This window comes from Elephas maximus, chromosome 21 (assembly GCF_024166365.1).
Source record: "Elephas maximus indicus isolate mEleMax1 chromosome 21, mEleMax1 primary haplotype, whole genome shotgun sequence".
NCBI lineage: Eukaryota > Metazoa > Chordata > Mammalia > Proboscidea > Elephantidae > Elephas > Elephas maximus.
In genome coordinates this window covers 35706708-35720820 of record NC_064839.1, presented here as the reverse complement: position 1 = coordinate 35720820, position 14113 = coordinate 35706708, and the positions used below count along the sequence as shown (strand labels likewise).

The 14113-nt window shown below is 40.6% G+C and overlaps 1 protein-coding gene across 1 annotated transcript in view; it reads right to left on the bottom strand.

The window, feature by feature from the left end:
- The window catches only part of LOC126064754 (cytochrome b5 type B), a 43301-nt gene extending 31491 nt beyond the window's left edge, over nt 1-11810 (bottom strand). The window contains exon 1 of the mRNA XM_049864007.1: nt 11544-11810. Within this exon, the coding sequence (XP_049719964.1) occupies nt 11544-11705 (162 nt within the window). The 5' untranslated portion in view covers nt 11706-11810. The remainder of the gene's footprint in view (nt 1-11543) is intronic.
- Nucleotides 11811-14113: the final 2303 nt, after the last annotated feature.

The window sequence follows — 14113 nt, the reverse complement described above, 5'->3', positions numbered from 1 at the left end:
AAAAGTGTGTGAGGGAGCCAATGAGACCATGAGACAAAAGTGATTATCTGCCAAGTGTGCAAGTCTGTGCTGAGGTGGACCTTCCTGGTTTCACAGCATTTTCCAGCACCATTTCACTGCCCAGAGAGTAGAAACCAAAGTGGGGACAGTGAAGCAGATGATTCAAGGCTGAAGGCTGACATGTAGAACTGAAAAGCTGAATGGGTGAGAAAACACCTTTGTGCCACTAGTGGTGTAAGATGCATTAAAAATCACCAAAAAACCCAAAACCCGTTGACGTCGAGTTGATTCCGGCTCATAGCAACCCTATAGGACAGAGTAGAACTGCCCCATAGGGTTTGCAAGGAGCATCTGGTGGATTCAAACTGTTGACCTTTTGGTCAGCAGCCGAACTCTCAACCACTACGCCACCAGGGTTTCCAAAAATCTATTACAGTTATATTCAAGTAAAAAGAATATACCTGAGGTTTTTTTACAGCCATCGTGGGAAACAGTTTGGCAATCAAAAAGTTAAACAAAGAACTACCACATGACCTAGCAATCCCAATCCTAGGTACACCCAAAAGAACTGAAAGCAGGAATGCAAACAGAAACCTGTATACCAATGTTCACTGCAACACTAGTCACAATTGCCAAAAGGTGGAAAACAACCTAAATGTCCGTCAACAGATGAATGAATAAACAAAATGTGATACAGGCAGTCCTCGGGTTACTAACATAAGGACTGACATAAAGCCTATTGCATTAAAAATCTGAGTTAAATACAGTAGTTCATAAACATTAACCTTTAATCATGATTTTTTTTCTATCTAAACTGTTTGAAGTTTAATTTTTTTTTACAGTACTGTACACCTACACACATGTGGACATACAAAGATTCTCTCTCCAGTACAGTACCGTATGTAGTTACTTTTGTTATTACTATATTATTATTGTTATGTACTGTGTTGTTATGTTTAAGATGTTTTAGTGTATTTGGAAGTGCTTCTTAAATGTTTTATATGCAGAGAAAGGTAAGATATATGCTGTATACTAAGACAAACATTTGCCTAGCTGATACTAAATAAGAACAGTATGTACCTGTTCCAACTTACCTACAAATTCGACTTAAAAGACAGACTTAGAAACGGATCTCATTCGTAGCCTGGGGACCGCCTATATGCACAAACAACAGAATAGCTTTCAGCCACAGAGAGAAATGAAGTCCTGACACATGCCAAAACGTGAACAAATCTTGAAAATATTACGTTGAGTGAAGTCAGCCAGCCACAAAAGGCCAAATATTGTTTGATCCTGCTTATGTTAAATGGGCAAATGTAAAGAGACCAATGCTTATTAGTGGTTACCACCAGTGGCAGAAAGGAGAGGTTAAAATGGGGTCATGGCTGAGGGGGGCACTGAGTTTCTGTTAATGGTGGTGGAATAATCTGGAAATGGACAGAGACGATGAACATGATGCACACATTCAATGTCATTGAATTCTATGTGTAAAACTTGGTGAATCAGCAAATGTTTTGTTGTATATTTTTACACACACACAAAAAGAATACAACTGATGTAACTTGAATTACTTAAAAGGAAAGTGTTAACAATCTAAAAGTACCAACATCTTGCCCTTCTTGCTTCTGAAAAAGATTACTTCCCTATGTCAAATAAGTATTCTTTCAACAAATTTCAATATTAATTATCCCTCTTCAATCTAAAAAGACCTGTCCATTCAATGAAACTTTCTGAACTACATTTTCATACTCTCCCTTGATCATTCAATTATTCAAGAACCTCGATAACCTCAAAAACCTTAAAAATTAAGGATTAGTGATTATATTGGATTCTTTCCAGTTGGACAACACTACACCCATTCACGAGACTACAATCTTGGGACTGTCAGGAAATTTCTACCCAAATCGACTCGACGGCACTGGGTTTTCTGGGTCCCATTTGACATTATCAGCCACTAACTGATTGTGACAGTCCAAGCTTCTCGGCAAGTTGGAGCACATGGCAAAGAAAGTATTAAAACTTTGTAGCATACTCAAAAAAAAAAAAAAAAAAAAGATTTTTAAGTGAAATGTTAAAACTCAAATTAGTTAACAGAGAGAGATATACTACTGTTACAGTAACAATCCAGGTTAAATTTCTAGCTACCTCAATCACTGAAAAAACAAGGAAACAAAGGTGGGGGGAGGGGCCGAACTCTCTGGAAGTCAGAAATAACTGGCATGATTTCAGTCACTTGGACTTGACTTTTATTTTACATACAACTAAAACCCACCAACGTCATACCAACGAGTATATCAGAAACTATAAAGTTGAAGGGGAAAGCAAATGGAGCATAGGAGACTATGGAAAAAGGCAGAAAGGGTATTGTATGTATGCTATAAGACAGAATAAACAATGTTCTCAGTAACGGTCCCAAGTCATCAAGACAAATGCATTTGTATCCCAAACTGTCTGTTTTTAAAGTCTTGAAAGAACATGTTTTTAGAAAGATTACCATCAAACTGGTTAAGATTTTAAAAAACAAAAACAAAAAACTGGGGATAGGCAAAGATTTCTTAGAGAGGATACAAAACCAATAACCACAAAAGAAAAAAGTGATAAATCAGATTTCATCAATGTTAAGAACTACTCTTCAAACACTTACTTAAGCTTTAGTTATCTGAAAAATTAACTCAAATGAAAATCCTAATTCCCTAATGACAGATATTAATGCAGCATCACTGAGCTGTTGAAGTTTATATCAAACTTCTCTTCTCATTGAGAATTCTGTTTATATTTTGATTCAGCAAGAAAGGCAGGTACCAACTTGAGAAGAGGCTGAAAGCTTCCCGTTCCCAACCTCTTATGAATAAACAATAATGCCCCACTGGCAGCAAAAGACTATATGAGAACAAGTTCGGTTCAACGTGAAGCTGAAGGACAGAGGAGACACACCCAGGGATCTTTTTATTCAGTATGTGTCCTACAGATGGCAACTGACATCTAAAGCTCTTAATTAACACACCGCTAAGCCTGCAGTGTAACACCCAGAAACAAAAGGATTTAATTCACTTTGTTCCTATGAAGGTCATGATGACAGTACAGAGTCAAAAGCTCAACTTCCAATTTTATCTACCTACCTACCACTTAATGTGAAAAAATTAGAAAATGCTGAGGTCAGAATTTACAATTAGAATATATTGCTTCTCATACCTGAAAAGAAGACATTTAAATGTAAGGTCTACTACCTAATCTGCCTAGCCCTAGACCGCTACTAGTCTAAAACATATATACTCTTAGCAAAACTATAGAGAGGATAGATGCTAACTATGTGGGGGATTCCATTCCTGCTTAAAATTGTGAAGATTTGGAAAATCAGAAACAGTATCTTAACAATATTGTATCTTCCAGTCCATGAGCAGACTATCGCTCTCCATTTACTTAGGGAATTACAATCATCTGCATAGATTTATTTTCACATACATGGCCAGGCCACATATACAGACACTGCATCCTGAAGATGATTTATTTTTCAAAAGCTTCACAAGTAATTCTGAGGCCCAGTCAGACTTGAGAAGCACTGCTTTAAAAGTCTGTCATTCGGCATAGTGAACAACCCACCCATTGCCATCCAGTTGATTACGACACACAGGGACCCTACAGGACAGATTAGAACTTTCCCATAGGGTTTTCCAGTGCTGTAATCTTTACGGAAGCCAACTGCCACATTTCTCCCGAGGAGGAGCAGCTGAGTGTTTTAACCTCTGCGCCACCAGGGTTCCTTTCAATGTCATTACGGAGGTACAAATCAAAACTACATTGAGACACCATTCACACCCACTAGGATGGCTATGATCAAATAAAAGGAAAATAACGAGTGTTGGCAAAGATGTGAAGAAACTCGAACCCTCATTTGTTGCTGGCAGGAACGCAAAATGACGCAGCCACTGTGGAAAACAGTTTGGAGATTCCTCAAAAAAAGTTAATAGTATCATATGACCTCGCACCCCCACGTGTCTGTCAGTTTGTTGTACTGTGGGGGTTTGAGTGTTGCTGGAAGCTATGCCACCGGTATTCAAATACCAGACTCAAATACCAGAAGGGCTACCCATGGCAGACAGGTTTCAGCGGAGCTTCCAGACTAAAACAAACTAGGAAGAAGGACCCGGCAGTCTACTTTTGAAAAGATTTAGCCGGTGAAAACTTCATGAACAGCAGCAGAGGACTGTCTGTTATAGTGCTAGAAGACAAGCCCCTCGGGCTGGAAGGCACTCGAAAGACAAGTGGGGAAGAGCTGCCTCCTCGAAGCAGAGTCCACAGACCTTAATAAGGATGGATGGAGTCCAGCTCTCAGGACCTTCACTTGCTGATGTGTCAGGAATCAAAATGAGAAGAAACAGCTACAAACATCCATTAATAATAGGAACATGGAATGTATGAAGTATGAATCTCGTAAAATTGGAACTTGTCAAAAATGAAATGGACAAGGGCCCAAAGTCCATCAAATGGGGAAAAGACAGTCTTTTTAATAAATAGTGCTGGCAAAACTGGATGTCTAACTGCAAAAAAAATGAAAACAGGACCCATACTTCACATCATACACAAAAGCTAACTCAAAATGGATCAAAGGCCTAAATATAAAGACAAAAACCATGAAGCTCATAGAAGTAAAAATAGGATCAACGCTAGAGGCCCTAATACACAGCACTAACAGGATACAAACCACAACCAATGACACACAAGCTCCAGAGGATAAGCTAGATAACCGGGATCTCCTAAAAATTAAACACTTATGCTCATCAAAAACTCCACTAAAAGAGAACATGCAGACTGGGGAAAAAAATTTGACTATTACAAATCAGACAAAGGTCTGATCTGTAAAATCTGTAAGAAAATCCAAAACCTCTACAACAAAAAAAAGACAAATAATCCAATTTAAAAATGGGCAAAGGAAATGAACAGACATTTCACCAAAGAAGACATTCAAGGGGCCAACAGACACACGAGGAAATGTTCATTATCTCCAGCCACCAGAGAAATGCAAATCAAAACCACAATGAGATACCATCCCACCCCAGCATTACTGGCATGAATCAATAAAACAGAAAATGACATGCTGGAGAGGCAGCGGGGAGACCAGGACTCTTACGCACTGCTAGTGGGAATGCAAAATGATACAACCATTTTGGAAAACGATATGGCACTTCCTTAAAAAGCTAGAAATACCATATGATCCAGCAATTCCACTCCTAGGAACGAACATATCCTACAGAAATTAGAGTCATCACATGGACAGACATATGCACACCCATGTTCACTGTAGCAAAAAGATGGAAACAACCTACATGCCCATCAACAGATGAATGGATAAAAAACTGTGGTACATACACACAATGGAGTATTATGCAACGATAAAGAACAATGATGAATCTGTGAAGCATCTCATAACATGGATGAATCTGGAGGACATTATGCTGAGTGATACAAGTCAATCACAAAAGGACAAATATTGTATAAGACCACTACTGTAAATACTCATGAGAAGGCTTCCACACAAAAAGAAACAATCTTTGATGGTTACAAGGGAGAGAGGGGTAGGGATGGAAAAATACTTAATAGACAATAGGTAAGTGGAAATTTGATGAAGGGTAATACAGTGCACAATACTGGGGAAGCCAGCACAACCTGTACAAGGCAAGGTCATGGTAGCTCCATAGACACAGACAAACTCCCTGAGGGACCGAATAGCTGGGCTGAGGGCTGTGGGGACCATGATCTCAGGGAATATCTAGTTCAACTGGCATAACACAGTTTATACAGAATATGCTCTACATTCTACTTCAATGAGTAGCATCTGGGGTCTTAAAAGCACGTAAGCAGCCATCTAGGATACTCCACTGGTCTCACCCCTTCGGGAGGAAGGAAGAATGAAGAAAACCAAAGATACAAGGGAAAGATTAGTCCAAAGGAGTAATGGACCACATCTACCACCGCCTCCACCAGACTGAGTCCAGAACAATGAGACGGTGCCCAGCTACCACCACTGACTGCTCTGACAGGGATCACAATAGAAGGTCCCAAACAGAGCTGGAGAAAAATGTAGAACAAAATTCTAACACAAAAAGAAAGACCACACCTGCCAACCTGAGAAAGACTGGAGAAACCCTGAGAATATGGTCCCTGGCCACTCGTTCAACTCAGTAATGAGCTCACTCCTGAAGTTCACCCTTCAGCCACAGATTGAACAGACCCAAGGAACAAAAAAAGACTAAAGGATGCACCAACTCTGGGGCAGGGACTGGATGGCAGGGGGGAACAGGAAAGCTGGTAATAGGGAACCCAGGGTTGAGAAGGGAGAATGTTGACATGTCGTGGGGTTGTTAACCAACGTCATAGAAAAATGTGCGTACTGTTTGATAAGAAATTAGTTTGTTCTGTAAAGCTTTATCTAAAGTACAATGAAAAAAAAGACTAAAAAAATGAAATGGAACACATAAACATCAATAGCATAAGCATTACTGAGCTGAAATGGACTGGTATTGGCCATTTTGAATCGGACAATCATACAGTCTACTATGCCAGAACAGCAACTTGAAGAGGAATGGCGTTGCATTCACAGACAAAAAGAACATTTCAAGATCTATCCTGCAGCACAAATGCTGTCAGTGATAGGATTATATCCATACACGTACAAGGAAGACCAGTTAATACGACTATTATTCAAATTTATGCACCAACTACTAAGGCCAAAGATGAAGAAACTGAAAATTTTTACCAACTTCTGTAGTCTGAAATTCATCAAACTTGCAATCAGGATGCATTGATAATTACTGGAGACTGGAATGCAAAAGTTGGAAATAAAGAAGAATCGGTAGTTGGAAAATACAGCCTTGGTGACAGAAATGATGCCGGAGGTCACATGATAGAATTTTGCAAGACCAATAACTGCAACGGGTTTTTTTTAAATAACTACTTCATTGCAAATACCTTTTTTTCACCAACATAAATGGCAACGATACGTGTGGACCTCACCAGATGGAAAAGCTCAATATTATCAATCAAAACAACACCGGGGCCGACTGCGGAACATACCATCAACTGCTCACATGCAAGTTCAAGGTGAAACTGAAGAAAATTAGAACAAGTCGACAAGAGACAAAGTACGACCTTGAGCATAAACCACCTGAATTCAGAAACCATCTCAAAAATAGATTTGATACGTTGAACACTAATGACCGAAGACCAGACAAGTTGTGGAATGACATCAAGAACATCATACATGAAGAAAGCAAAAGGTCATTAAAGAAACAGGAAAGAAAGAAAAGACCAAAATGGATGTCAGAAGAGACTCTGAAACCTGCTCTAGAATGTCAAGTAGCTAAAGCGAAAGGAAGAAATGATGAAGTTAAAAAAGTTGAACAGAAGATTTCAAAGGTCTGCTGGAAAAGCCAAAGTATTATAATGACAGGTACAAAGACCTGGAGAGAGAAAACCAAAAGGGAAGAACATGCTCTGCGTTTCTCAAGCTGAAAGAACTGAAAAAAAAAAAAAAAATTCAAGCCTCAAGTTGGGGAAAACAATAAACGACACAGGAAGCATCAAAAGATGACGGAGTCACTATACCAAAAAGAATCAGTTGACATTCAACCATTTTAGGAGATACCACATGAACAGGAGCCAATGGTACTGAAGGAAGAAGTCCAAGCTGCACTGAAGGCACTGGCGAAAAACAAGGCTCCAAGAATTGATGGAATACCAATTAAGGTATTTCAACAAACAGATGCAGTAGTGGAAGTACTCACTTGTCTATGCCAAGAAATCTAGAAGACAGCTACCTATATTTATGCCTATTTCCAAGAAAGGTGATCCCATTGAATGCGGAAATTATTGAACAATATCATTAACATCACATGCAAGTAAAATTTTGCTGAAGATCCTTCAAAAGTGGCTGCAGCAGTATATCAACAGGGAACTGCCAGAAATTCAAGCTGGATTCAGAAAAGGACGTGGAACTAGGGATATCACTGCTGATGTCAGATGGATCCTGGCTGAAAGCAGAGAATACCAGAAAAATACTTACCTGTGTTTTATTGACTATGCAAAGGCATTCAACTGTGTAGTCCATTACAGATTGAAAGAAAGGGATGTAAATCTTCCCCATCTCGTCTAATAGAAACTGTATCCTTCAGACCTGTAGGCCAAAAACCTTGGTGGAATCCTTGACTCCTTTTCCTTTCACTTCCTAAATCTAGTGCATCATTAAATCCAATCAACTCTACCATCACTACACATCCAGAATCTGATGCTTTTCACTTCCTTCCCATTGCCACCATCCTGGTCTAAGCCACAATCACCTCTTGCCTGAATTACTGTTAACAGCCTCCTAACTGGTCTCCTCCATTCTGCCCTTGCCTTCCTTTAGTCACTTCTCATTGTACAATCAGAGTGAATTCATTAAGTCACAGTATGTCACTCTTCTGCCCAAAAGTATCCCATCTCAGAGCAAAAGTCAAAGCCCTTCCTAAAGCCTGCAAAGCCCTACATGATCTGCCCTTCTCTGACAGTGCTGACATCATCTACTACTATCCAGCCACAATGGCCTTTCTCACTGTTCCTCAAACACACCAGACATGCTCCTACCTCAAGGTGTGAGCTTGTTCCCTTTGCCAGGGATGTTCTTCCCCCAGATATCCAAATGTCTAGCTCTCTTAGCTTCCTTCCACCCTTTATTCACTTAGTCAAGTTCTCAGCAAGTCAATCCTATATAAAATTTCGACCCCTCACTGCTACCCATCCATTCCCACACATACCACAGTCCTCTTTCCTACGTTCTCTTTAGTACTTACCACGACCTAACATAGTATATATTTGACTTATTTACTTTGCTTATTGTCCCCCTCCACTAGATGGTAATCTCCATGAGGGCATAAATGTTTGATTATCCCCAGCACCTAGAACAGTATCTGGCACTAAACCCATTGCCATCAAGTCGATTCCAACTCATACCAACCCTGTAAGGACAGAACTGAAGTGTCCCATACAGCTTTCAAGGCTGTAAATCCTTATGGAATCAGACTCCCATATCTTTCTCCTGCTGGGCAGCTCCAGGGTTTGAACCCCTAACCTTTCGGTTAGCAGCTGAGCACTTTAACCACTGTGCCACCAGGGCTCCCTATCTGGCACTTAAAAACCCAAAAGCCCAAATGCACTGCTGTCAAGTTGATTCTGGCCCTATAGGACAGTAGAACAACCCTATAGGACAGTAGAATTGCTCCACAGAGTTTTCAAAGAACAGCTGGTGGATTCAAACTGCTGACCTTTTGGTTAGCACCTGAGCTCTTAACCACTGTACCACCAGGGCTCCAATCTGGCACTTAGCAGACTATAATATCTGAATGAGTAAATGGGTAGATACATGAATGAATGTATAGGCTTGGGATGAGCAACAAAATAGGAACAGACTACAGAACAGATAGGAATGGATAACTACAGGTAAAAATCTGTAGCTCACGCTTCAAAGGAAGCCCTGATGCACCTGTGATGTCTCTTGGCTCCACCAGAATGTGGTGAACCTCGTTTGCAACCACTACTTGAGATGGAATTAACATTCTCTACAAGCACTGAGGGTTTCCTCCAAATTCATTATCTATTCTGAATCAATCAAGAAGAAATTTAGGGGAAATGAAACCACAAATGAAAAAGGTGACTGCCTACCCATTATGAATTATGCTTTAATATGCTATAATCCACAATTGAAACTTATGAGGTAAACACCAGAAAACATAGCTAAGACTAGAATTTTGAAGGAACGCCAGGTAGGCCAGAGAAATCAAGGGCTTTATCTAAACCAGACTCTGCCACTAATCAAATGTATAACCAGAAAGAATCTCTCTGAATCTGTTTCTTGTAACCACAAATACAGGTCACTGCTATCCAAGTCTCTCCCACCTAGATGTTTTGAGAATGCAATGAAATAATGGGAAAGCACTTTTAAAAGCATAAAATACCACATACCATACAAATACAAGAAGTTACTAAGTTCTAGGATGTTAATTTACCAGCCACCAAGATTTACTAAAAACAGTGTCTTTTTTTTTTTTTGCAAACTTTAAGTTTTATAAGTTTTCATAGAATTATGAGTCAGGATGTAAAGACTTCCTCCCTAGTCCCCAAATTAATGATAATATAATAAAAATTTTTTTATTACTTTATTTGCTCCAGAGAAAAAAACTAATAGAAATAAACTGTTTCTCAGTTATAGTAAGGTCATATTACACAGGTGTATCCAAGGAATTAACAACCAAAAAAAAAAAAAAACAGTTGCCATCAAGTCAGTTTTGATTCATGCAACCCCATGTGCATCAGAGTAGAACTGTGCTCCATAGGGTTTTCAATGGCTACTTTTGGGGGAACTAGATTGCCAGGACTTTCTTCCAAGGTGCCTCTGGGTGAACTGGAACCAGTAACCTTTTGGTTAGCAGCTAGAGCATTAATCACTTGCTCCACTCAGGGACTCCAGGAATTAACTACAAGGTTATTAACCTATTTTTTAATATTAAATGATCCACTGAATTGTACATGTGAAGAATGCTGAAATGGTAAATGTTTTGTTACACAAATATTTACAATTAAAAGGAAAATGAAATGACTCCCCAAAAATAAATACAATGAAAGCCTCAAATTAATCTTAAGTGGCAGCATCCCAGTGGCTGCCCTGAGGTAGGGGTGAGAGAAATCACTGCAAAGGAGGAAGAGGAAACTTTTTAGGGTGATGGAAATGCTCTATTTCTTAACTGAAGTTGTAATTACATGGTGAATACATTTGTCAAAACTCATCGAACTGTACATTTTAAATAGGCGTCATCTGTTGTATGTAAATTATACCTTAACGAAGTTAGTTTAAAAAAAATTAAAACCTCTGTCCTGTTTCCTGAAATTAAAAAAAAAAAAACAAACACACACCTCAGTTGCACCATGGCCTTATGGAGAACTTATGTAATGGAATCCAATACATCAGCTTTGAAGAGTTAAGCAAGGGCATGACACAAGCTGAGTTAATGGCAAAAAAGTCACCTCATGACCTTCTGGCCTCAAGGTTAACTCAAACTAGGAAAAAAAAAAAGCATTATCGGAAAAACAAATGTCAGCTTTTTCTCAAGAAAATAAAAGCCAAAAATGCTATTTCTTCAAAAGTCACAGGTTTGAAGCCCTTCAGACTTCGGTTTGAATCCCTGCCCTAGGCCGTTAGGTGTCATTGTGACCTTGAGAGTCCGCAACTTTTCTAAGCCTCAGTTTCCCTTTCTGTAAAATGGGGATAACGGTGGCTTACAGCTTAGCCTGGCGCACAGTAAGCGCTCAATGCATGATCGTTACTATTATTTAAGGCACCAGAATTCAGCGCCAGCAGGAAAAGCCCCGTTTTTCCAAGGCTTGTGGTCTCTTCCGTACGCCTTACCGCCTTCGGCAGACCTCATTCCCCTCATACGCACACTCCACAGTCTTTGCTGGCTCGACCACCCCTCACCCCTGTAGGCCCTAGCGGACGCCCACCTCCCAGACCCCACCTCATCTAGAAAGCGGGTAACATCGTAGACTCGCCCGTGGATCACCAGCCATATTTCCTTCGAGGAGTTGCGCTTCGCTACCTCCTCCAACCGGTAATAGGTGACGGAGGTCTCGACCCCCTGCCCTTGCTCGTCACTGCTGCTGGCTTCCACGGACGCCATTGGGCCAGGAAAACCTCCTTACCGCTACCTGGATTTCGGCAGCTAACTTCTTGAGGTACTTTCCGCTCTCTGCCCTCCCCGGCTTCCGTAACCGGGGCCCATAAGGCCGTCGGAGGCTCCTAGCAACAGCCAATCACGCCTCGGAATAGTTGCTGGTTCGTTTTCTTTTCACCAATGAAACCAGACGTCCAGCTCCCAAATCTGCCCACTCGTCGCCCAGCACAGGCCTGGTTCGACGTGAAACTAACCAATAAAGGTTATCCAACCTCTCCAGCTTTGCCAATCAGATACCGTGATTTTGGAACGGCACCTATTGGAGACGTGGAGACGTTGTGACAACTGTCACATCTGCGGAAGTTCCCCTGCACTGGGTGTATCGGACTGCAGGGCCCTGGAATACCAGACCGATTCTCTTTCCTTCCCGCTTCCCTTTCTTTCACCATGGATCCCTCCCTAGTCTCGCGAAGTCACGTTTTCCCCACTGCCTGCGTAGCCTTTTTTCCAGCCCTGGGTTTATAGCATTCCTCTCTTGTCTCCAGACTGTAATTTGGGGAATCTGTCTCTCTAAAGCTGTTTCCTCATAAAAAATGGGCAAAATTACCTCTACCTGACAGAGTGGTTTGGATGATTTAATAAAGGAGAATGCGTAAAGCCTCCGAGAACCCTGATTTGGGGTATGGAGTTTCCTAAGTTTCTGCTATTACGAAGAATCTGATCTTTAAATTATTTGGTGATCAAAATATATATGTTGTTAGATGCCCTCGAGTTGGTTCTGACTCATAGCGACCCTGTGTACAACAGAAAGAAACATTGCCCAGTCCTGTGTCATCCTCACAATCATTGTGCCTGAGCCCAATTGCAGCCACTGTGTCAATCCATCTCAGTGAGGGTCTTCCTCTTTTTCGCTGACCCTCTAGTTTACCATTGACAGCGTTATATTTCAGGATCTTGAAATGTTCTTTTTGACGGTGAATGCAATGCCATTCCTCTTCAAGTTCTCATTCCCGGCACAGTAGATCATACGACAGTCTGATTCAAAATGGCCAATACCAGCCCATTTCAACACACTAATGCCTAGGATATGGATGGTTATACGTTCCATTTCATTTTTGACGATTTCAAATATTCCTTGATTCATACTTCGTACACTCCACGGTCCTATTATTAATGGATGTTTGCAGCTGTTTCTTCTCATTTTCAGTTGTGCCACATCAGCAAATGAAGGTCCCAAAAGCTTGGATCCATCCATGTCATTAAGGTCGACTCTATGTTGAGGAGGCAGCTCTTCCTCAGTCATCTTCCTCAGCCCCTTGAGGGAATCATCTTCTGGTACTATATCAGACAATGTTCCACTGTTATTCATAAGGTTTTCACTGGTTCACTCTTTTCAGAAGTAGATGGCCAGATCCTTCTTCCTAGTGTGTCTTAGTCTGGAAGCTCAGCTGAAACCTGTCTGCCATGGGTGACCCGCTGGTTTTAGAATACTGGTGGTATAGCTTCCAGCACCACAGCAACACACAAGCCCCACAATAGGACAAACTGACAGTTGAAGTACAATGCTGTTAGTGATAGGGTAATATACATACATCTACAAGAAAGATCCGTTAATACTACTATTATTCAAATCTACGCAGCAATCACTAAGGCCTGTTGTTAGATGCTGTCAAGTTGGTTCCGACTTATAGTGACCCTGTAGAACAGAACGGAACACTGCCTTGTCCTGTGCCATCCTTACTAAGGCCTAAGATGAAGAAATAGAAGATTTTTTACCAACTCTTGCAGTCTGAAATTGATCAAATATGCAGTCAGGATGCATTCATTATTACTGGTGATTGGAATGCAGAAGTTGGAGACAAAGAAGGATGGGTAGTTGGAAAATATGCCCTTCAAGATAGAAAGGAAGCCAGAGTTTGAAAGACAGAATTTTGCACGACGAACCATTTACTCCTTCATTGCAAATACCTTTTTTCAACAACAAAAACAGCAACTATACACATGGACCTTGTCAGATGGAACACACAGGAATCAAATCGACTACATCTGTGGGAAGAGACAATGGAAAAGCTCAATATCATTAGTCAGAACAAGGCCAGGGGCCGACTGCAGAACAGACCATCAATTGCTCATATGAAATTTCAAGTTGAAACTGAAGAAAATTCAAATAAGTCCACAAGAGCCAAAGTATGACCTTGAGTATATCCCAACTGAATTTAGAGACCAACTCAAGAACAGATCTGATGCATTGGACACTAATGACCGAACCAGACAAGTTGTGGAATGACATTAAGGACATCATACATGAAAAAAGCAAGAGGTCATTAAAAAGACAGGAAAGAAAAGACCAAAATGGATGTCAGAAGAGACTCTGAAACTTGCTTTCGAACGTCCAATAGCTAAAGGAAAAGGAA